General features: G+C 46.5%; 1 protein-coding gene across 2 annotated transcripts in view; it reads right to left on the reverse strand.

Moving 5' to 3' along the window:
- Nucleotides 1-22,679, reverse strand: part of FAT2 (FAT atypical cadherin 2) — an 89,805-nt gene that overhangs the window by 13,570 nt on the left and 53,556 nt on the right. For both annotated transcript variants that reach the window (XM_017540512.2, XM_017540510.2), the window contains exons 12-20: nucleotides 21,564-21,717; nucleotides 18,106-18,339; nucleotides 15,417-15,800; nucleotides 12,600-12,814; nucleotides 11,421-11,558; nucleotides 10,670-10,813; nucleotides 9,196-9,393; nucleotides 4,161-4,971; nucleotides 526-671 (exon numbers count right to left, since the gene is read on the reverse strand). In XM_017540512.2, coding sequence (XP_017396001.1) covers nucleotides 526-671; nucleotides 4,161-4,971; nucleotides 9,196-9,393; nucleotides 10,670-10,813; nucleotides 11,421-11,558; nucleotides 12,600-12,814; nucleotides 15,417-15,800; nucleotides 18,106-18,339; nucleotides 21,564-21,717 — 2,424 coding nt within the window. The remainder of the gene's footprint in view (nucleotides 1-525; nucleotides 672-4,160; nucleotides 4,972-9,195; nucleotides 9,394-10,669; nucleotides 10,814-11,420; nucleotides 11,559-12,599; nucleotides 12,815-15,416; nucleotides 15,801-18,105; nucleotides 18,340-21,563; nucleotides 21,718-22,679) is intronic.

Consider the following 22,679-nt stretch of genomic DNA (forward strand, 5'->3'; position numbering starts at 1 on the left):
AAAAAAAAAAAAAAAAAAAAGAAATGGTTAACTGGCACGTGATACAGGTGTTAAAATTAGATAAGCAGACTGTGACCTTCTACATGACATAATCCAAAGGACTGAATGATTATTACAAAGAAAATTTATTTTTCTTTCATGTGATTCCATGTGACTTCATGGATTTGTCATCTTGGGAACCCACAGTGGTAGGCCATCCCCCACTCCCTGGGAAACACTGGCCTATTACTCAGCAGAAGTGGTAACGGCACCAGGGATAGGTGACCTCATCCATCTTCATTTCCATCTTACCTCACACAGCAAGCAGCACCACTTGTGGTTGTCCTTGGACGTATATCTCCAGGTTGGTTGGCTGTGGCCATCCAGGATGGGTCAGTCATGTGGCCCAACAGTCACACCCAGAATCCCTTAAAACTGTAGGGATTTCTTTGCCACAAGTGGGCTTCCTTGCATTCCTAATGCTGCACCCCTACCTCCCCAGCCTGGGACACCCATATGAAATCTCTCAGGCTGGCAGTGCCTTACCTTCAGGGAGATGGACGCTGTTTCATTGGTGAATAGGAGAGTGGCCTGTGGCTGGAGTGTTTTCAGGTAGAAACTGATGTGCCAGTTCTGAGCCGCTGGGGGCCTGTACCGCACGTAGCTCTGACCACTGAACCTTGCAGCTGTACCTGAGAAAGCAACCGAAGCTGTCACTTCCACTTGCAGTGGTCCCCACGGAGCCCTTGGGTTGACTTTGTCTTATTCAGTCCTTGGGTGGTAGAGTCATTGCTCATATTTTATACATGAAGAAACTAGGCTGGGTACCAGTTGTGTCGAACCTTTCCGGTCTCACAAATAGAGCCAGACAAGAGCCATCCCCCTACCTTCCGCTGGCTGCAGGGACCCCTGCCTTAGGTCCCAGCCTGGGTCAAGAATATGAACATTAAACCATTAAGAAAGCAAAAGTCATCCAGATGCGATGGTTCATGCCTATAATCCCGGCAGTTTGGGAGGCTGTGGTGGGAGGATCACCTGAACCCAGAAGTTCGAGACCAGCTGGGGCAACAGAGCAAGACCTCATCTCTAAAAAATAAAATAAAAGTAAAAATAGCCAGTCATGATGCCACATCCCTACAAATCCAGTTACTTGGAATTACATCCTCTCAGCTGAGGTAGGAGTATCACTTGAGCTAGGAAGTCAAGGCTGTAGTGAGCCATGATCTTGCCACTGCATTCCAGCATGGGTGACAGATGGAGACCACATCTCTAATGATAATAATAATAATAATGTTTTTTAAAGGAAAGCAAAAATCAGGCCAGAAATATAACGAATCAAGTGTGTGAAAATTAAAGTTTTTATCCTACATAGTTTCTGTGTTATTTCTGGCATCACTTGGGAATGTAGATTTTGCATTTATGTGTGATTTTAGACCCCCAAATGTTTTTGCTTCAGGATATCTCCTTATATCAGCGGGAGCTAATCATTTAGGTAAACAATAAAATGCTGCTATGATAAAGAGGCAGGTAGTGATCGACTGAATGGCCAAAACTTCTGTAAAGTCTGGCATCCTCCATCCTGCCTTAGCAATGGCTAATGCACAGTTGCATATTATGGAGTAAACTTCAGTTTCTTAAGCTTCTTTGACTGTGGGACACCCTTACGTGGACCCCCGCCTTGGGAAGAGCATTCTGTGGAACGCTCTTTGGGAAGCACTGCCCTCCCCAGATCTTAAAAAATCCACCCTCCCCGGAAGTGAGTCCAGCTATTAAATCCCCAAAACCCCAGTGTGAATAAGATTATCGGTTGTCAGGGGACAAGAATGAGCGGTCCAGCCCCCAGATACCTAGCAAAGAGGAATTGTTGAAGACAGAGAACAAAGGCCAAAAGGAGGAGAAGGAAGAACCAGTCAGGATGAGGCACAAGGGATTATAACATCCACAGATTCCAGCCGGATGCAGTGGCTCACACCTGTAATCCCAGAATTTGGAAGGCCAAGACAAGCGGATCACCTGAGGTCAGGAGTTTGAGACCAGCCTGGTCAACATGGTGAAACCCTGTCTCTACTAAAAATACAAAAATTAGCCAGGCATGATGGTGCTTGCCTGTAATTCCAGCTGCTCAGGAGGCTGAGGCAGGAGACTCGCTTGATCTTAGGAGGCAAAAGTTGCAGGGAGCTGAGATCACGCCACTCCAGCCTGAGGGACAGAGCAAGACTCCATCTCAAAAAAAAAAAAAAAAAAATCCAAAGAAGTACAAAATTCCCTGACACTGGCAATGTCATTGTAGTGGGTACTTATTGTATGTGTTATTGAAGATCATCTAGATCAGAAATTCCCACACCTGGGGGGATATCAGGAGCAGCTGGAGAGTCTTTATGACACAGAATCCTAAGTTCTCCTCTCAGAGTCTGATTCAGTAGTTCTGGGCAGCACATGGAAATATGTATTTTAAAAATATTACCATCATGGGTGTAACAACTAGAAGGGGGGTGCCAAGGGAGGCTTCTGAGATATTAGTCATATTCTTTCCTTGATCTGGGTGCTGGCTACACAGGTATATTTGCTTTATAAAAATTGTTTGAGGCGTGTAGTTATGGTACATGAATTGGTTTCCTGTATATTTTACATTTCACTGAAATGTTAAAAAATAAAATAAAAAACCTCTTTGCAACTGACTGGTGATCAGTGAATTTTTCTAGTATTTCTTCAATGCAAGCCCTTGTACCTGCTGCTTCATAATTAAATGCCACCTCTAGGACTCACTCAGGACCTTCTACATAAAAAACCTCTAGAGGCGACACCCAGGAGCATGTCTCTTTAAAATCACACTCTCCAGGAGACTTTGCAAAATCTTGAATTTTGGAACCCCTGCTATCTGATGCCAGGTGGCCAAGAGAGACCCTTCAGCCATCTTGGCTTTTTCTGTAGCAGGTTCTGGGGCAAGAGACATATAGAAGGAACTCCCCTCCCCAACAGAGAGAAGCCCTCCCAGCCTAAATCGAGTGGTCCCTGGACAAAGTCCACAAATCTTCTGAGAAAGAATATCCAGAATGCCAGGAGGCTGGACCCATAAAGGGCAGGGCAGGGCAGGCCAGGCAGGGGCGCTGGTGAGCTGAAGGCCATGTCACTTTCCTTTAGCCAATGCTCCTGAGCTGCTCCCTTGGTCTTCATGCCAGGGGTGCTAGGTGAGTCTTGCTAGAAAATGGAGTGCCTAAAGAGCTTATGAAGCGTTCGGGCTTTAGAGTGGGACACACAGATGTTTGAATAACCAGGCCCTCACTGGAAGCTGTACAGTTTCAAGCAAACTAAATCTCATATCTCAGTTTCAACTGCAGACGAGATTGACAACCCTGCTTTTAGGGCTGTGGGGCCCATTAGTTTAGGTGACACCTACACAGAGCCTGGCATACAGCAGGCTCCTTATAGCAACAACTGCTACCATGGGAATGACAGTGACCATTGATCTGGGGCTTATTATGGGCCAGCCATGGGTTAAGTGCTTTTATAACTATTATGTAATTTACCCCCCAAACCAACTCCAGGAGGTGGATGTTATGGTTTTCACTATTTTATAGATGGGAAACTAAAAAGCTCAGAGGGTTTTAACAACACACCCAAGGTTACACAGCTCGTGACTGATGGAGCTAGGGTTTGAACCTGAGCTGTCTGAGTCTAAACCTTGAGCTTATAACCAGCAGACTATGGTAATAATAGCAGGAGTATTAGTAACTCATATTTATTGAGCACTTTCTATACATTAGACACTGTTCTAAGCAAGCACTTGATATATAGTACTGATTTAATTACTACCACAGCCCAGCTCAAAGGCACAGAGAGGTGAAGTAATTTTCTTAAAGTCACCTGGTTAGTAAGTGGTAGAGTTGGGATTTTAACCCATGAGGCCTGAAGCCACAGCCTATGCTCTTAGCCATGATGTTAAACTGCATATTGTATTCTTATTGTTATTTTCTTAATCTCAAAAAGGAGCTGAGAATTGGATATTATTCCATAACTAGATTTTGTGAGGCCACTGCCTGTCTTATGGTGATCGGTGGCCTTTGGCCTTATTGCAACTTCCCTGAACTCTCCCACAGCACCTCGGTGGAATCTGCATGCTTAGAGTCAGGCGGGCTGAGCCCAGCACTGCTGCTCATCCCTTGGGAAGATGCTGTGCTCACCATTGCAGGAGCAGCTCCTCTGCAGGCGGTGCCGTGGGGTCAGGATACTGAGCCTGGCGGTGCTGTACGTGGGCCCAACCTTGGGGTCCATGTGCACTGTGTCATGGCAGATTTGACCCTGGCAGGTTGGCCCCTGGCAGGGCACCACGGGCATAGCTGACCGCATCTGAACCCCCACTGAATGCTCCATCTCCTTGGCTGAGTGATTGATGATGGATGCCAGCTCCTGGAGCTCATAGAAGGTTCCGGAATGCTCCTCAAAGATCAGGAGCACATCCACACCAGCCACGGCCTCTGCAGGCTGAAGGCTGGCCAAGTGAATGTTAGCCCGTTTGATGTCCAGCTTGTGGCTGAGGAACCTCTGCAGGTTCCGCCAGTGGTCACTCACCAGCTCCTCGGGGGTGAGCTGGTAGAAGCCCATCCACACGGCCTGCTGCAGAGCCTCCCTTCCCACATGCCACACATACACGTGGACCCCAGCAGTCGTGGTGAAGGTCCCATCGCTGACCGTGACGTTGAAAGAGTAGCGGCCACGAGGCAGGCTCTGGGCGGCGATAATCTTGCCATCGGGCGCACCCACCGAGAAGTACTTGCCCAGGGTCTCCTCTTCTGCCAGGCTGTAGGTCAGCGTGTCCTGGGGGTCCCGGTCTGTGGCATGGATCTTACCAACCATGCCACCCTGGAACTCCTCCTCCCCGACAGTGATGAAGATCTCCAGTGGGAGAGCAGAGGGTGCGTAGTGGCTCTTCTCTGTGACATGTACACGGACAGACGTGGAAGACGAGAGGGAAGGGTTGCCACTGTCTGATGCCTGTGGGCAAGACAAACACTGCTGTCACCTAACGGAACTGCAGCGCTCTTGGGCCCGACTGAGGCTGGACCTTTTTGCGGAGCCATGTCTGTCTGCCCCACATCCAGCTTGAGGGCTGGCTCAGTGTGTTGTCGCATTTAGAAAAAAAATCTAACTCCAAAAGCACTGACATATGATAAAGATTTTCTGAAGGTTTTGTAAAGAATGAAGGAGGGAGTTACATACTATACCGTGCAGTAAAACAATGCAGTTTCCTCATCTGACACTAGGCTCTCTGAGCCTCTTCCTAAATCTCTCCAGCCATAGACTTGGGCTAACTTCCTCATGAACTTTCTCATTCTGTCCCTCTCCTCAAGTGTGCCCTCAGATATCTCAGCGATTCTGATGCACCATGCACCCTGCTCAGCCTAAGAAAGTTCTCGTTGGGATTCCCTTTTGCTCTGTGATTAGTGTGGGAGTGGGAATTGTTCCTCTGGTCAGTCAACAAAGTCTCCTGCGGGGGCCAGGAGAAAAGAGGCAATAAATAAGTTACCAAATAACTTGGATAAAGTGCTGTGAAGGAAATAAACAGAGACTCACTTTGATCAGATTAAAAGGGAAGGAGTCTCTGCAGAGGGACATTTGAGTTCTGAGGGATGAGAAGGGATGAGAAGAGGTGATAGAGGGAACAGCAAGTGGAAGGTCCCTGGGTAGGAATGAAGGCGATGTGTTCAGCAGCATAGACAGGACACGGGTGCTGGAGCAGGTGGGCAGGGAGGCACGGCTGGCGCACGCAGGGTTGCAGTTTATGCCAGAACTGTGAGAGGCCGTGCGGGTGACAGGACCATACTTAAGTAGGGAAAAGAACGTAAATGAAAAGTGCGTTTTCCTTTCATGTTTCACCATATGTCCCTGCAACTTCCTGCCTGACTTAGAAAGGACAAGCTTGCCTTCCTCTCCTCAGTGATGTTATTGCTCCCTCCACTGTCAACAAGGGTCTCCACAATTTTCCCTGTCGTAACATCTTGTTCACATACACTCCAACACTTTTCATACGCAAGAATGTTGTAAGATTACACTTATTGCTGGAAGTTGTGCATAACACTGAAAAGATAGCAATAGCAACAACAATAATTAACACTACTACTAATTTTCTTTCTTTCTTTTTTTCTTTTTTTTTTTTTGAGATGGAGTCTTGCTCTGTCATCCAGGCTGGAGTGCAGTGGAGACTTAGCTCACTGCAGCCTCCGCCTCCCAGGTTCAACCGATTCTCCTGCCTTAGCCTCCTGAGTAGCTGAGATTACAGGCACATGCCACCACATGTGGCTAATTTTTGTATTTTTACTAGAGATGGGGTTTTGCCCACCTCAGCCTCCCAAAGTGCTAGGATTACAGGCTTGAGCCACCACACCTGGCCAACACTACTACTAATTATAATGTATAGCTAACATTAGCTACAACAATACTACTACTGATTATATATAATGCATAGTTATCATTAACTCAGTACAAACCATGTGCTAGTCATTATCATAAACTATGATGCTTTAAATGCATTATCATGATTTATCTTTCTTATGAGACAGGTACTATTAAGTCACCCACTCTACCAAAGATATAACTGAGACTCAGAGAGGTGAAGTAACTTGCCCAAGGTCATACAGCAGGCAAGGCCTGAGCAGAATCTGAATACCTATCTGTGTCCATAGCCTGTGTTTTTCTTTGCTGGCCTGTGGTGCTTCCTAGTGCATGGGAGTGGAAATACGGGACAAATGCAATTGATGGTGATGATGCCAGTCTTTACTAAGCACCTGTCTAGGCCGGGGCCTGGGCCTGGGTCTGAGAATACGAGGTCAGGAAGCCATTCTCTCTCATCTCTCTCTAGGCAATCACATCCATGCTCTTGGCTTCGAGGGCCATCCACCTATCCCCTCCCATTCCCAGCTACCCATTCCCAGACCTCCACTTGGATGTCTCACAAACAGTTGGGAGATAATATGCAAAACAGAGCCTTGGTTTAGACCATAAACCTGTCCTGCCTTCCCGTCTGGGCCTTTCCAGTCTCACACATGCACTACCACCCAAGTCTTCACTGGAGCCAGCAATTTAGAAATCATTCCTGAATCTTCACTTTTCTTTCTGTTCCCACATCCACTCCACCAACTCCTGCCTATTTACATGCAAAATCTGTCCCAAATCTGTCTACTTCCTGCATCTTCTCCATCACTCCAAGGTCTCAGCACCACTATCTCCAGCTTGGATGACTTCTCATTGGTCTCCCTCACCCACTCTATAGAGCTTGAAAAATGAGCTTTCTGAGACACAAAAAGGATCCGTTTTCTATCTGAAACCCTTCAACCACCTCTCACTGTACTCAGATTAGAATCTAAAAGTGTTACCAAGACATACACTTAGCTGATTAGATGCCCTGGCTTGTCAAGGACAGTCTTGATTTTTACCTCTTGCGAATCAACTATCACCAAGTATTATTTTCACTGCCTGTTTTGGATTGAATGTTTGTGTCCCCTCAAAATTCATATGTTAAAATGTAATCCCCAATGTAATCCTATTTGGAGGTAGAGCCCTCAAATGGGGTTATGGCCCTTATGAGAAGAGCCATGTGAGCATACAATGAGAAGCTGGCAGTCTGCAGTCCAGAAGGGGGCGCTCACCAGAACCCAGCCATGCTGGCAACCTGATCTTGGACTTCCAGCCTCCAGAACTGTGGGAAATAAATTTCTGTTCTTTAAGCCTCCCAGCCTATGGTATTCTGTTGTAGCAGCCCAAATGGACTAAATCAGTGCTTCTTTCACTCTCAAAAGGTCACAGTTTGGACCTCAGATGATACAGTCATCCAAGCCACAAGGCCCCCATGCTCTGCCCAGCCTATCCTTGTCCTCATTCTCATCCCTGCTCATGATGTTCTGAGCACCTCAGCCACACCTCAAGCCACTTCAGGCTCTTTCCCAGCTCATGTTGTTCTTCCTCCCTGGAAGACTCTCCTGCCCACTTTTCACATGGTTGGTAGCTTGGCCCTCTGCTCAACTGTCACCTCCTGGGAGCAGCCTCCTTCTGAATGTGTGTCCCCCTGTCTTATGAGTCTCTCATCACTTTACTTCCATATCATCGTATGTAAGGATGTTATTTCTTCTTCGCCTGTTTATTGTTTATCTCCATGATTACAACTGAAAGCCCCTGGAGACAGGAACCATTCCCTCCTTACCCTCTGCTGTGTTCCCAGCAGCTTGCAAAAGGCTTCGTCTGCAGTAGGTACTCAATAAATACTTGTTGTGAGATGGAGTGACTTAAAGAATGAATGCATCATTCCCAGCCCATAAATTCACAGAACAGTAGGGTCCACTGGAGTTGAGATTTAGGAAAGGGATTTGGGGAAATGAAGTGAGGGAGAGATATTTGACCACCATCTTGGCCACTGTTCCTTAGCAATTCCTATACAACCCTCCACATGTACACACAAAATCTCACTTGGGCCCCACGCCAGTTCTCGGAGGTAGGCTTTTTTAGCTCCTGAAGTTCAGAGAGCTGTTCTGGCTAAGCTCTAAGAGCTACAGCCAGAGTGTTTTGCTGAGGCATAGAGCAGAGATTAAGAGGTTGGACTCTGGGGCCAGAGTGCTTAGGTTTGAAGCAACCCATCTCTGCCACTTATTGCCGGTCTTACTTTAAGCGAGTCACTTAAATCCTCTGTGTTCCTCAGTTTCCTCATCTATAAAGTGGGTGGTAACTATACCTGCCTTAAGAGTGTTATGAGGATGTTGCAATTTGCAAAGGCAATTGAACTGCACCTAGCCCAGTGCCTGATGCATCCTAAGTGCTTTCTACATTGTTTTCCCTAATGATAGAAGCACCGGATGGCCAGGCATAGCGGCTCACACTTGTAATCCCAGCACTTTGGGAAGCCAAGGCAGGTGGATTACCTGAGGTCAGGAGTTCGAGACCAGCCTGGCCAACATGGTGAAACCCCATCTCCACTAAAAATACAAAATTGGCCAGGGGTGGTGGTGCGTGCCTGTAATCCCAGCTACTGGAGAGGCTGAGATGGGAGAATCACTTTAACCCGGGAGGCGAATGTTGCAGTGAGCTGAGATTGCACCATTGTACTACAGCCTGGGCAACAAAGAGTGAAACTCCATCTCAAAAACAAACAAAAAAGGAGCACTGGTAGGGCTTTTGCCAGAATCTTTACTGTCCCTGTGGTCACCACCAGAAGCCTAGCACAGCTCTCACCTGGATTTGAAGCTGATACCACTCCTGGGCCCTCCTGCTTAGGCCGTCAGCGGTCACCAGCCATCCATCTGGGGTCACTCGGAAGGCAGAGCCATTGTTCCCCTTGGTGATTCGGAACGAGTAGGGGGGGCCATTCTCTGGAGAGTCCGGGTCACTCAGGATCAGCTGCAGGACTTTGCTGCCGATGGGGGAGTTCTCCTGAGACCAAGAGTGATGGGAAACCAAAGAGCAAAATGAGTCCTGGTCCTTCCTTTGCACCTGTCTGGGTCCATCATCTGGAATGCGTCCTTGGCACACTGCTTGTAGATGGTGCCTAGACATCAAACTGCTGCTCATTCATTCTGCCTGCCTTCGAGGTAGTTGTGACTTTTTTGTCTAGATCAGGAGCTCCCTGAGGGCAGTGTTTGGTCTCAGAAACACAGCCCATTGGGGCTGAAAGGATTCTTAGAGATCTAAGATTAAACCCTTTATTCTGTAGAGAGATGACTTGCCCAAGATCACACACTGATGAATCGTGTACTTAAGTTAGTTATTCCCTGAGATAGTAAGGGAATGTTGTGATTTCCAAAGCCAACTGAATACTTACAAATGGTTTCTTCCTTAGAAGACCTGCATATCATATGCTTCTGATAAGTGCACTTAAAGATGAGTAAAAATTTAGGAAAAACCAGATTCCCTGAGTCTCATTTTAGCCTCTGTTTGCATAACATGGGAATTTAGTATACTATAACGTAATGGTTGTTAACTTTTTGGCCTCACAATGTTATCTACAAACAGAATCTAATGGGCAGAAACTGATCGGTGCCTATCCAACAGACGCTCTCTCTTGCTTTCTTACAAAGTCCTGCTTTCGTTCAGATGTGGACTGGGGATATTCTCAGAAAAAGTATTTTTAGTCAGGTAACTTACTATTTGCAGCCAAGCATCCTAACCCATGCCCATAATATATAAAACAGAAGTGGAACAACCCTAGGTGATGCATAGTGGGACCCAGAACTCTGCCTTTTTATTTACTTCCTCACCTCCCTCACCCTTTATGGCCCTGAAAGTTACTCATAGAATCCCAAGGCCCTCTTCAAATCCTATTTGTAAATCATTGGTAGGGAAGAGCTTGGGTTCTGGAAAAAAAAAAAAAAAACTAGTGTTAAATTCCAAGTTTGCCACGTTCTAGCTGTGGCATGTTTTTGTTTTTGTTTTTGTTTTACCTCAATCTTCTAAATCTGTAAAATGGGCACTACCTACTTCATATGGCTGTTATGAGCCTCAAATGAGGTAATAGATATGGAAGTGCCTAACACAGTGCCTGATTCCTTTCAAGTCTATAATGTCCTGCAGCAGTCTTTGTTGCCTTGGGGACATCAGTGTCAAGGTCACAGCCATTGTTCATGTGGACTAACACCACTGAAGAGCACCTTCTGCTAGGAGGGAAATGAAGGGAGGAAGGGCTTCGGGTGCCTTGGTGGCTCAAGCTTACCTGGACAGTGGTGCTATAGTTGAGCTGGAAGAATCTTGGTGGGTTATCATTGACATCAGCCACTTGGATAGTGATGTCTGTGTCCTCATGCAGTGGAGGCTGCCCGCTGTCTGTGGCTCGGAGCTTCAGGGAATAGCTAGAGGCCTATTGCAGAATGCCCACTGGAAGTTAGCAATGAAGTGGTTGTCCCTTCTTCTGCCCCTTGAGTCATCACTAACATTTTCAGAAAAATAAGTTGGAGACACTTCCCTATGCCCACCCCCATTGCCCACCCATGGCATTTTAGGGCTTAGGTTCTGGAGTCAGAAATAGCTGTGATTCCCTGTTCAATCATTTGCTTGCAATGAGACCTTGGGAAATTGAATGATTTTATATGAGGGTAATGTCAGGATGCACTTCCTTAAATTATTTTGCGGATCAAATGGCATAAATCCTTTTAAAGCATTTAGGAAAGTGTCTAGCTCACAGTAGGTGCTCAAAAATGTGGCTACTTTATAATGATCCAATGATCTCTACTCAATTGTGAGAAGCCACCTGAGATCCTCTGGGGAAGGTTACGGGTCACTCAGTCCCTCTCCTGCCTCTGGCCACACAGTCCACGGAGGCCTCGCAGAGAAAACAAGTGAGAGACATTCTGGGCAGGTCTGAGGAAGTTTCAGGATGAGGTCTTGACTGCGATTCAACTTCTGGATGCCTGGGACTGTGTCGCTGCTCTGATTAGCTCAGGTTGGGCCCCTCCCACATGACTCACCTGTTCCCAGTCCAGAGCCTTGGCCACCTGTAGCTCCCCCTTCTTGGGGTGAATGGCGAAGTGCCCAAGCTGATTCCCTCCTACCAGGCTATAGGTAATGTCACTATTTAGGGGTCCATCTTCATCAGTCGCTGATACCTGCAGGAGGGTAGGGGGATTGTGAATGGAGGGACAGGATCTTGATCCCTGGGAATGTATGAGGAAACAGATATGTCCCTGCCCCTTTGAGCTGGCAATACCTGGATCACAGTCATCCCTGCCAAAGAAATCTCTTCACTTACATCCTAGCATGGAATTCATCATGCCATGGTTTATTCATTCATTCACTTGTTCACTCTTGCTAATAGTATGCTAGGCCCTGTCCTAGTAGGTGAGGAATGTGCTAAAACAAATATTCCTGCAGAAAGTTTAATGTCTAATTTTATGGGTAATTCTAATTTGGGGTAGAGTATGATCAGCCTTATGAGAGCACAGAGCACAGAGTGATACGTTACACTGGGGAGATTAGAAAAGGATTCATGAAGACCTGAAGGCTCAGGGGTGCTTTTGAGGCTGGAGCAGGCATTCCAGGCAGATGAAATAGTGTGAGCCCAGAGTGCGGAAGTGCAGACGATGTTCTGGGGAAAGGTACATATTCCTGTGTGGTTGGAGCATAGGGTGCACCATATCGGGGAGTGGAGGTAGAGGAGACTGGAAGGTGGGACGAAGAGTGTGGGAGTGTGGGTGTGTGGGTGGACATCGCTCCATTGAATGAGAGAGCTACTGCATATTTAAATGAAAAAGGTATTATTTAATGTCCCCTCAGCCCCTGCCCCAACTGTCATTCCATGTCACCCGCGATGACCAGGCCCTTCCCAGACTTGGGAGTCTCTGGCAGTCCCTCTGGGGTCTGTCTCTTTTCTCTCTTCTCCTAACAAGCCTCACCTATCCAACGCCCCATTCTGTCAGTCTCTGATCTTATCATATGGCTCTGAGACATTCTCTCATGAGAGATAGTTTGACTGAATATGGTTTGACCATACTCAAATCTCACATAAACCTCTCACAAGTCAGAGTCAAATCTACAGTGTGTTAAATTAATAAACTAATCCATGCTCACAGATGGCTGGGTGTTGGGGGTGAGATAAGAACCCAGCCTAGAGTTCGTGCCCCACAAAGAGCAAGGTGGCAGAGCCTTACCGTGAGGATGACGTCACCCACAAGGGCATTCTCTAAGACTCTTGTGCTATATGGATCTTGGGGGAATCGGGGCCGGTGTTCGTTGACATCAGTGATGTTGACCACCACTGTGGTTATGTCACTGAGGGAGGAGGAGCTCTTCCGGGTGCACTCAATGGACAGAAAGTACTTGGGGCTTGTCTCAAAGTCCAGGCTCGCATTGACATACAGGATCCCTGAAGAAGCAAGAGGTGACAGGAGCAGTGAGACAGTTGGGGCTTCAAAGGTGCAGGACTGAGGGTCTGAGCCCAGCCCTAGGAGAGGCAGCTCAACAGAGCTCGGCAAGGTGAGTGTTGTCCGCTATCTTCCTGTCCATCTCCCTTTGCTATCCCCTTGACCCCTTTCCCCTCATCTCCCTCATTTTCCTTATTCTCATTCCTAACAGGAGTGTTTCCCTCACTTGTTTCTGTACTATTTGATTTAAATCTCATTTAAATATGTAATGCTAAATTTATCTCATTGAGATCTATAAAAACCCTATGGAGCAGGAATAATTGTGATTCTTATTTTCTAGGCCAGTCCATTGATCTAGATGCTCTAAAAGGCAAGTGACTTGCCCAACCTCACCCAGCTAGTAAATGACAGACCTTAGGTGATCAAATGAGATTTATAATACCCAACTCAAAGTTGCCAACAAATTGTTAGGGCATAGGTTATTATTTTGAAAACTGGAAAAAAGAAATAAAAGAACAAGGATTTATGCTGCCTTTCCTGGATAACCAAATAGTTAATGTTGGACACTCTGCTTTTTGTTTTATTTTATTTTCCAATGGACATCTTTTTATAAAAAATTCAGTCAGAAAATAATGAGGAGCAATAGGATTAGAAAATCACCATTTTACAGCCCTTCATGAAAAAGTATATCTATCTAGAAAATGATCAGCAAAGGTTTTAAAACCATTAGAAGAAAGACTGATGAAGAAGACTATAGTGGACTTATATACCCAAATTATAACTATATGTTTATACATAATGAGTCAGGCTGACAACACCTAAACTCACCACCTATCTTAATTGCAGAAAAAAAAGAGCCAATTAGCCCTTATTGTGCCTCTGGACATGATGCAAGCATCATCTATGAAGCACTGTTCACCAAGCACTGTTGACTAAACCTGATCAAGGCCTTTAATCCCAATGTCATGCTAGGAAATGCAAGGGCCTGAGGGATATGCTACAAGACACTATAAAGAGCCAGCCAATCCAAACTATGGACAATTCCATCAGACACATGACTCAAATGTTTCATTAAACATATGGCAGGGGGAAATAAAGAGGAAAAAGAAATGTTAGAGATTTAAGGACACTTAAAATCTTGCATATCAACCAAATGCAATATGTAGACGTTTTGGGGATATTAACAAGGCAACTTCAAAATGACATTTATGAGGATCTGGAAAATGGCCTGGTGATATTAAGGAATTATTATCTTTTAGGCGTGATAAGGTATTGTGGTTTTGTTTAGAAAAAGAATTATTATACAGAGATACACACTGAAGCCCTTACAAATGAAATGACAAAGTGTCTGGGATTGGACGGATGTGGGACAGAAGGGTAAAGAGGAAACCAGGCTGGCCTCTGCTGATGATTACTGAAGCTGGGTGGTGGGAACATGGGGCACATTGTACTATTCTATTTTTATTTATTTTTATTTTTTATTTTTTGAGACGGAGTTTCGATCTTGTTGCCCAGGCTGGAGTGCAATGGCGCGATCTCGGCTCACCGCAACCTCCGCCTCCTGGATTCAGGCAATTCTCCTGCCTCAGCCTCCTGAGTAGCTGGGATTACAGGCACGCACCACCATGCCCAGCTAATGTTTTGTATTTTTTTAGTAGAGACGGGGTTTCACCATGTTGACCAGGATGGTCTCGATCTCTTGACCTCGTGATCCACCCGCCTCGGCCTCCCAAAGTGCTGGGATTACAGGCGTGAGCCACCGCGCCCGGCCTGATTTTTTGTATTTTTAGTAGAGACTATGTTGACTAGGGGGTTCACTATGTTGACCAGGATGGTCTCGATCTCTTGACCTCGTGATCCACCCACCTCGGCCTCCCAAAGTGCTGGGATTACAGGCGTGAGCCACCACGCCCGGCCTTTATTCTATTTTTAATATGTTCAAAATCTCCATAGTAAATTTTTAAAATATATGGCTCAGTGATAAGACGGCTGTTTGGGGAGGTAGAGAGCACCATTCCAGGGGCACCATGGGGAGGAATCTGTGTGAGACACAGGCTGACCTAGGTGGCCTCTGAGATGCTTCTGTGAGTTTCTGTGATCCTGACTTACACTCTTCTGTGGCTAATAGGAAAGAAGAGAGAAGGTTTCCTAGTTCTTTCTTTCTTCATGAGAGTAAGGGGAAATTCAGGGGTGCCAGGATGTTTGGGGTGGATGTGGGGACTGTAGGAGGGAAGCAGGCAGCCTTGTCCTGGGTTGCTTAGGCCCCAGATTCCAGCGAGGGCTTTCTGCCTCTGCAGCCAAGCTGCTTCTGCCTCCTGGCTGGGCCCGAGCTGAGACCATGAAGCCGCAAACTGTGGAAGGAGAGTGGATGGTTGAGGGTCCTGGACACAGAGACCTGAGTGGGGAGGTCGGAGGGTCCCCTTTAAGGGAGGTCCCCACATAAGCTGGGGGAAAGGACAGAGAGAAGCAGAAGAGAGTGGAGAAGACCAGAGGAAGTCTGCTCTGGGGGCGCTGCACGGGGCAGATAGCCCCACAGCGGAGGAACCCAGCGCTCCCTGAGACCCTGTACGCAACGCTTCGGGGCTCGGTGGCTCGGGCTCTCACCTGTGCGAGCATCCAGGCGGAACCTGCCCTGCTCGTTCCCGCTGACCACGCGGTAGCCGGTCTTCTCAGCGCCTGGGCGAGTGAGGGTGGCCAGCTGCAGCACCTCTGTGCCAGGCGGGGCGTCCTCGGGCACCTGCACGCTGTGCTCGGTGTTCAGGAACACGGGCAGGTAGTCTTCTAGGCCCACCACCGAGACCGTGACGGTGCCCAGCGTGGACAGCGGTATTGGGGTGCCCAGGTCGGAGGCACGGACAGTGAGCTCCAGTGGTGCTTGGGGCCTGACCTGCAGCGGCTTTTCCAGGCGGATGACGCCCGTGGTGGCGTCGATGGAAAAGTGGCCTTCGGCGGAATCCGGCAGAGAGTAAACCACCTGGGCATTGGGGCCTGGCAGGGAGACCAAGGGTGTGACCCATACTGAGGGCGCCTCCTCTGGCCCTGCCTGCAGCAAACCCTGCAGCCACAGGAGCGCCCGGGGAGGGGCTCCCTGGAAGGCTGACAGGCTGGCTCAGGTATATTAGGAGTGAGGATCTCTCCAGCAGGGGTCTTGACTGGGGCGGGGAGACCCAGGGGCTCACTAAAAGGTTTTTTGGGGAAAGGGAGGTACAAATCTACCAAATTATCTGAAAATATGATGTGGGGATTTTGGTCTAATATCAGTTTATTAAGGAAAAATATGCAGATAAAATCACCCATAGAGAGTTCCTTGACTGAGATAGAACAGTTCTGCGTCTTGATTGTGGTGTTGGTTGCGAGAATCTAAACATGGAATAATATTGCATAGAACTAAGTGTGCATGTAAACACACACACACACACACACACACACACACACACACACACGAGTGCATATAAAAACTGGTGAAATCTGAGTAGCAAGCCTTGTAGTCTAGTTACCAACAATGGACCAATGGACCAATGTCAATTTTCCAGGGGTTTTTTTTGTTTTTATTTTGTTTTTGTTTTTGTTTTGAGATGGAGCCTTGCTCTGTGGTCGGGCTGGAGTGCAGCGGGACAATCTCAGCTCACTGCAACCTCTGCCTCCCTGGTTCAAGCTATTCTCCTGCCTCAGCCCCCTAAGCAGCTGGGATTTCAGTTTTGATGTTATACTACTATTATGTAAGATGTTGCCGTTAGGGAAACCACATGAAAAGTGCACACAGTCCTTACCAGTCCTATTTTTGCAACTTCCTATGGAGTCTATAATCACATCAACATAAAAAGTTAAGAAAACACCCATGGAAGTTCTTAGTAAATCAAAACACACAATGTTTCTCCAGCTTTGTCTCTAATTATGGTATTTTCTTTGATTAAGTACCAGATGAAGCAGTTGGCCATAGTGTGTGAAAAACACTAGCATTTAAGGGTCAGTTGTGAGGTCCTCCCCCAGTAAGATGAACACAAGCCCTGAGCCTGAGGTCTCACATCTCCCACACACATGGAGCACATACTTCTTCAGTGGAATGGTGACAGGAATTGCCTATGAGAAAAGTTGAATTTATATCCGTTAAATGCACATGCCATGCATGTTCCCCATATAGGCACTTACATGAAGAAACCGTCATTTTTCTAGAGACAGAGAGATGCTGATCAAGCCACACCTGGATTATTTAGTTGAAATATTTGGGTTGGAATAAGCATTTTGAAAATATTAATGGTAAATTGATACAAGGCCACTCTAGGAGGTGTCTAGGAGATCTGTGTGATTGCAGAGGGCAGGACTGGGACTGACAGATGTCCCACTTGATAATGGCCTGAGGAACCATGGAAGGAAGGGGCTGCTTAGAAGTTAGAGAGCATCCTGTCCCTGGAGGTATGTAAGCATTGGTTAATGAAGCACTTACAGAGCCTTGCAGCCATCAGATGAAGAGGTAGATAACATGGATTATGGGTCACTCCAGCTTGATGTATTTGGATCTCTCCTATCAAACCCATTTCTGCATCTTGAGCAAGTCTATTCCACTTGCGCTTGTTACCTTACACACACACACACACACACACACACACACACACACACACAACATATACACACATTTCCCAGTTCAGCTACCCTGCCTTTGTATTGACTGTCTGCCCTCCCTAGAACCCCTACATCCCTCGAATATCTCACCTCCTTCAATGCCAAGCTGAAACTCACTTTCTTTAGAAAATCTTAATTTTACCCTGCTGTTGTCAAACAGAGCAGGGTGTTTTGGTCCCACTTTTACCATCATCATTTTCCCATGTTGACCTGGCTGTTCTGATGCTGACAGCATTTTTTTTAACCATATGTGAATTATAAAATTTGACTCAGGAAAATTGGACAGGATATATATATATATATATATATAATTTTATAATATTTATATTACCCTATCTGAATTATAAAATTACAAAACTGAATAAGTCTGATTGGTTTATTTATGATTAAATGCCTAAATGGCAGTATTGAAAAAGTCCCTGGGTGTAAGCGGAAGGGGAGAAACAGTAAGGCTGAAATACCTTGCTGCTGCCTCAACACATTGCTAAAATCATTTGTCACATAGCACTTAGTGTTCAGTTTGAGGATAAATACGTTGTACTGTTAAGCGTCCACAAACTCAACAAGGAGGCACGGTCATTATCAGTCCTAGAGAGACACAAAAGGGGCCAAACCCTTGCCCAAGGTGACCCAGGAAATCATTGGAAATGGCCTCAATCCTTCTCAGACTCACCTTGATCAGGATCCCGGGCAAATACTACAGCCACAGGAGTCTTAACTGTGGTGTTGTCGAAGACAGCCACAGCACAGTGGCTGGGGAAGAAGCGTGGTGCATTGTCATTCACATCCTCCACGTGGAGGGTCACGTCTGCCTGGCACGATCGGCCACCTCCATCCGTCGCCTTGGCAACAAGGTTGAACACATCCTTCTTTTCTCGGTCTAGGGGTGTGAGTGTGGTCAGCTCCCCTGGCCAGAGAAATGACAAAAGTTGAGCTTTCTAAATATTACCCAAGCATGTGCCCTCTAGATATCTGCAGGAGACAAACCCAGCCACACAGTTTTGTTCACAGCAAGGAAGTGTCAATACAGTCAGGAAAGCAGCTAAGCCTGTGTCCCCCCACACCCATTCACCTCCCTGATTCTCCCAAACACACTCCCTCACCACATTGCCAATTTAAGATCATCACCAACAAGCTAAAAATAGATATATTTTTAAAGGCTAATTAGGCAATTTCTAACAATATATAAAATGCATTTATCCTTTGGTTCATAATTCCACTTCTAGGAATATATATATATATATATATTCTATAGAAAATCAACCTAAAGATAAAAAGCTATGTGCAAGGATATTCTCTGCTGTACTGTTTATAATAGCAACAGATTGAAATCATCCTATGTGTCTTTCAGAAGGGACTGGTTAAGTATATTATGATTTAGCCACACAGCAAAATACCATGTGTGGTGTTATATGTGTCTTGGTTTTCATGCATGGCTCCTGCCCACAACTCTCATAGCCCTTGTTACACAGTCTTATGATGTTGGGTGTGTTAGGCCTCAGGAAACAGAATCTCTCTGACCTTCTGCTCTCCTTTTACCTGCCCCAAAGCAGGACTCCCATCTTTCCCTCCTTTTCTCTTTGTGGGTTTTAAGACCCTCCCCAGAAAGGGTCCTGCCTTGTACCCTGGTGAAATAATGCTGGCATCATGAAGCTCCCATAACAACCCAAGAGGACTGGGTTTGCAGAGCTTCCACATCGCTGAACACGCGGAGGTTCTTGGAGGGTGGTGAGCCCAGGGAGGACACAGGAGCTCCACGCCCCTTTCCTCATGCCTTGCACTACACCTTTCTTCACCTGTATCCTTTGCAAATCCTTTATAATAAACCAGTAAACCCAAGTGTTTTCCTGAGTTCTGTGAGCTGTCCCAATAAATTAATCAAACCCAAAGAAGGAGTCGTGGGAGCCCCAACTTGAAGCCGGTTGGTCAGACATTCTGGAGATCTGGACTTGCAGCTGGTGTCTGGGGAAGGGGATACAGTCTTGTGGACTGAGCCCTCAACCTGTGGGATCTGATGCTATCTCCAGGAAGTGGTGTCAGAATTGAATTAGAAGACACCTGAGTGGTCTCTATTGCTTGTTGCAGGGGGGAAAACCCACTCACGTCTGGTCACAGTCTTCTGTGTTGATGATTGTTGGGGTGTGAAAGCAGAGGAAAAACCTGGTTTGAGAGAGGTTTTTCTGAAACACCATGTAACCACAAATGAATTATGATAGAGCTTCGAGATACTGCTGAGTCAAGAAAAGCAAGTTACAAATAGTATTCTACTTTCATGAAGTGATCATATCAACATTTTGGAGATGCATGGAAAACCAGTCAGAATATATACCAAGAATCCTTATCTGTGGGGAAAGGGGTTGTCATGCAGATGGTCCAGTTTCTGCATAATACTTATCTACATTGCTTGAATTTTATACCATGAACATGTATTATTTTCATATTCAGAGAAAATGTCAGTGTTTGGGTTTTTTGGTTTTGTTTTTGTTAAGTCCTTACTGATCATCCTGCTGCTGAACAAAGAGCAGCAGAGAGAGGTTAGGTAACCTGCCTGGGTTACTCTGCATGCCCCTGCTGGGGTTAGGAAGGACAACATTGCCTCCTATCTACCCAGGCAGCTTTGTGGGACAGCCCTCTGCCCTGCTCATGTATCTCCAAGTCATCCTTTGAGCTGTTGAACCCAAGCCAAGTGTCAGCAGTTGGCCCTTGTCACCTGGGCTTTCTGTGCTCCCCATCCCAGCACCCTTCCCTGCAGCAGTAGGACAGAAATCCCTTCTCAGTGGGCTGCTCTTCCAAAGGAAGTCCACTCCACCAGACTCACAGCCCAGCTCTCCTGGGCACTCCTGGCTTATCCTGTAGAAATCTCTGCTTCCCAATCTGCTTTGTCCCCTGACTAGTAACAATGATAATGGCAACCATATCCACTGAGCCAGACCTGGGCTAGGCTTCCATGTGCTTTCTCACTTGTGATCTTCCCAACAATTCTATGAGGTGCAATCCCCAGTTTGCAGCACAGATACCTTGAGATCATGTTCCTGACCATGACATTCACCTGCCTAAATCCTCCAATGGCTTTAAAGATGTGATTTGGCTCTGCCCACCCTGGAGCCTCATTCTTTGTTCTTTCTCCTCCCTCTCTGGGCATCAGTTTGTGGCCTTCTGTCAGGTCCTCAGTGAGGGTACTATTTCCCCAGAGAAGGTCTTTGTATAAGTTTTCCTTCTACTTTGAGTGCTCTTTCCCCCATTCTCTTACCCCTGGCTTACTCTTCTGTGTCTGCAAGTCTCACATAAAGTGGCATTTCCTCAGTGATGTTTTACTGAACCCCACTCCATAGCCCAAGTCAAGTTCTGTCTTTCTGCTAGCTATTCCCATAGCTAGCAGAAAGACAGAAAGAGAGAGAGAGAAGAAAGAAAGAAGAAAGAAAAGAAAGAAAGAGAGAGAGAAAGAAAAAAGAAAGAAAAGAAAAAGAAAGAAAGAAAGAAGAAAGAAAGAAAGAAAGAAAGAAAGAAAGAAAGAAAGAAAGAAAGAAAGGAAGGAAGGAAGGAAGGAAGGAAGGAAGGAAGGAAGGAAGAAAGGAAGGAAGGAAGGAAGGAAGAGGGAAGGAGGGAAGGAGGGAAGGAGGGAAGGAGGGAAGGAGGGAAGGAGGGAAGGAAGGAAGGAAGGAAGGAAGGAAGGAAGGAAGGAAGGAAGGAAAAGAAAAAGGGACGGGGAGAAAAGAAAAGAAAAGGGAAGAAGAGGAAAGAGGAGGAGAGGAGAGGGGAGGGGAAGGGAAGGAAGAGGGGCGGGGAGGAAAGGGAAGGGGAAGCAAAAGAGAAACCAAGGTGTCAGCTGTGCTTAAATAAATTTTAAAAGAATAAAATTAATCCCCTTAGCACCCTGCATTTTTTTCTTAATTCAGCACATTTAAAACCACTTCAGTAACTCCCTTTCCCACTAGATTGTAAAGACCCAAATCTTGTCTTATCAATCTATTTATTATGTCCCCAGTCCAATGCTTGGCACACAGGACCAATATATGTTTGCTGATGGATAAGTGAATTCCTGTTTCTTCTCCAAGGAGAATACCATGGCACTGGGCTCTTGGTATACAGTAAAGAAGTTCTTGTCTTGATCCTGCAGCTCAGGAAACCCACCTGTATGAGGATCCAGCTTGAATTCATGCGCCCCAGGGCCATGCAGAGAATATGTGATCTGAGCATTGGTATCAGCATCCAAGTCTGTGGCAGAAACCTTCAAAATGAAGTGTCCTGGAAATACATCTTCATGAACCTTGCCAGTATAGAGAAGCTAGAGATGGAAAGACAAAGAAGAGGGAGACTGTGGGAACCGCATTCAAATCCAGAGAGAAGCAGAGGGAGGCAGAAGCAGAAAGAGAGACACTAAGAGGGCAGAGATGAACAGAGACAGTAAAACGGACAGAGGCAGAGACAGAGAGAAAGAGAAGCAGAGGGAGGGAGGGAGGAGAACAGAGGGGGTAGAATACGATGAAACATGCAAGGAAAATTGAGATATAAAGCAGGAAGAGGATGACAAGAGAACAAGTCAGAAAAGAGAGAATGGAGAAGTTCCACCATCGGAAAAGCCCACAGGCAGAGCTAGAAGGGGCTGCTATAACTTCTTCCAACCAGTCCTTTGAGGCTTTTGGAGGAGGAAGGCAAGATGAGCCTGACGCAGGCATTCTGGAAGGTGTCAGGTCAACCTCCGCTGCCTCTTTGTCAGGTCAACCTCCCCTGCCTCTGCGTCAGGTCAATCTCCCCTGCCTCTGTGGTGAGGCCATGCTATTAAGCTCATCTCCCTGACCACATCCCCAGGACCGACGCTTGACCTTTGAGTCAGGTCTGGACTCCAGTGGCCCCATTTCTTGGCCTGCCGTCCCTTTGCTGCAGGTACCTTCATGACATCTGAGGGGGTGGCAGAAGGAAAGGCTGGAGATCCCTGAGAATTCAATTTTTCTTCAGTGCCTGACTCTGAGCCAGCCTCCAAGCATCATGGTTTCCACCACTGTGGAGTGTGGGCAAGCATGGACCCCTGTATGCCCTGGATGGAAGTTTTATTTGTTTTCTTCTGTTCTTTTCTTTTTCTTTGAGATGGAGTCTCACTCTGTCGCCCAGGCTAGAGTACAGTGCACTATCTTGGCTCACTGCAACCTCCTCCTCCTGGGTTCAAGCAATTACCTTGCCTCAGCCTCCTAGGTAGCTGGGATTACAGGCACATGCCACCACACCTGGCTCATTTTTTCTTTTTTTTTT

The sequence above is a fragment of the Cebus imitator genome, unplaced genomic scaffold, assembly GCF_001604975.1.
Source record: "Cebus imitator isolate Cc_AM_T3 unplaced genomic scaffold, Cebus_imitator-1.0 Scaffold126, whole genome shotgun sequence".
NCBI classification, from domain to species: domain Eukaryota; kingdom Metazoa; phylum Chordata; class Mammalia; order Primates; family Cebidae; genus Cebus; species Cebus imitator.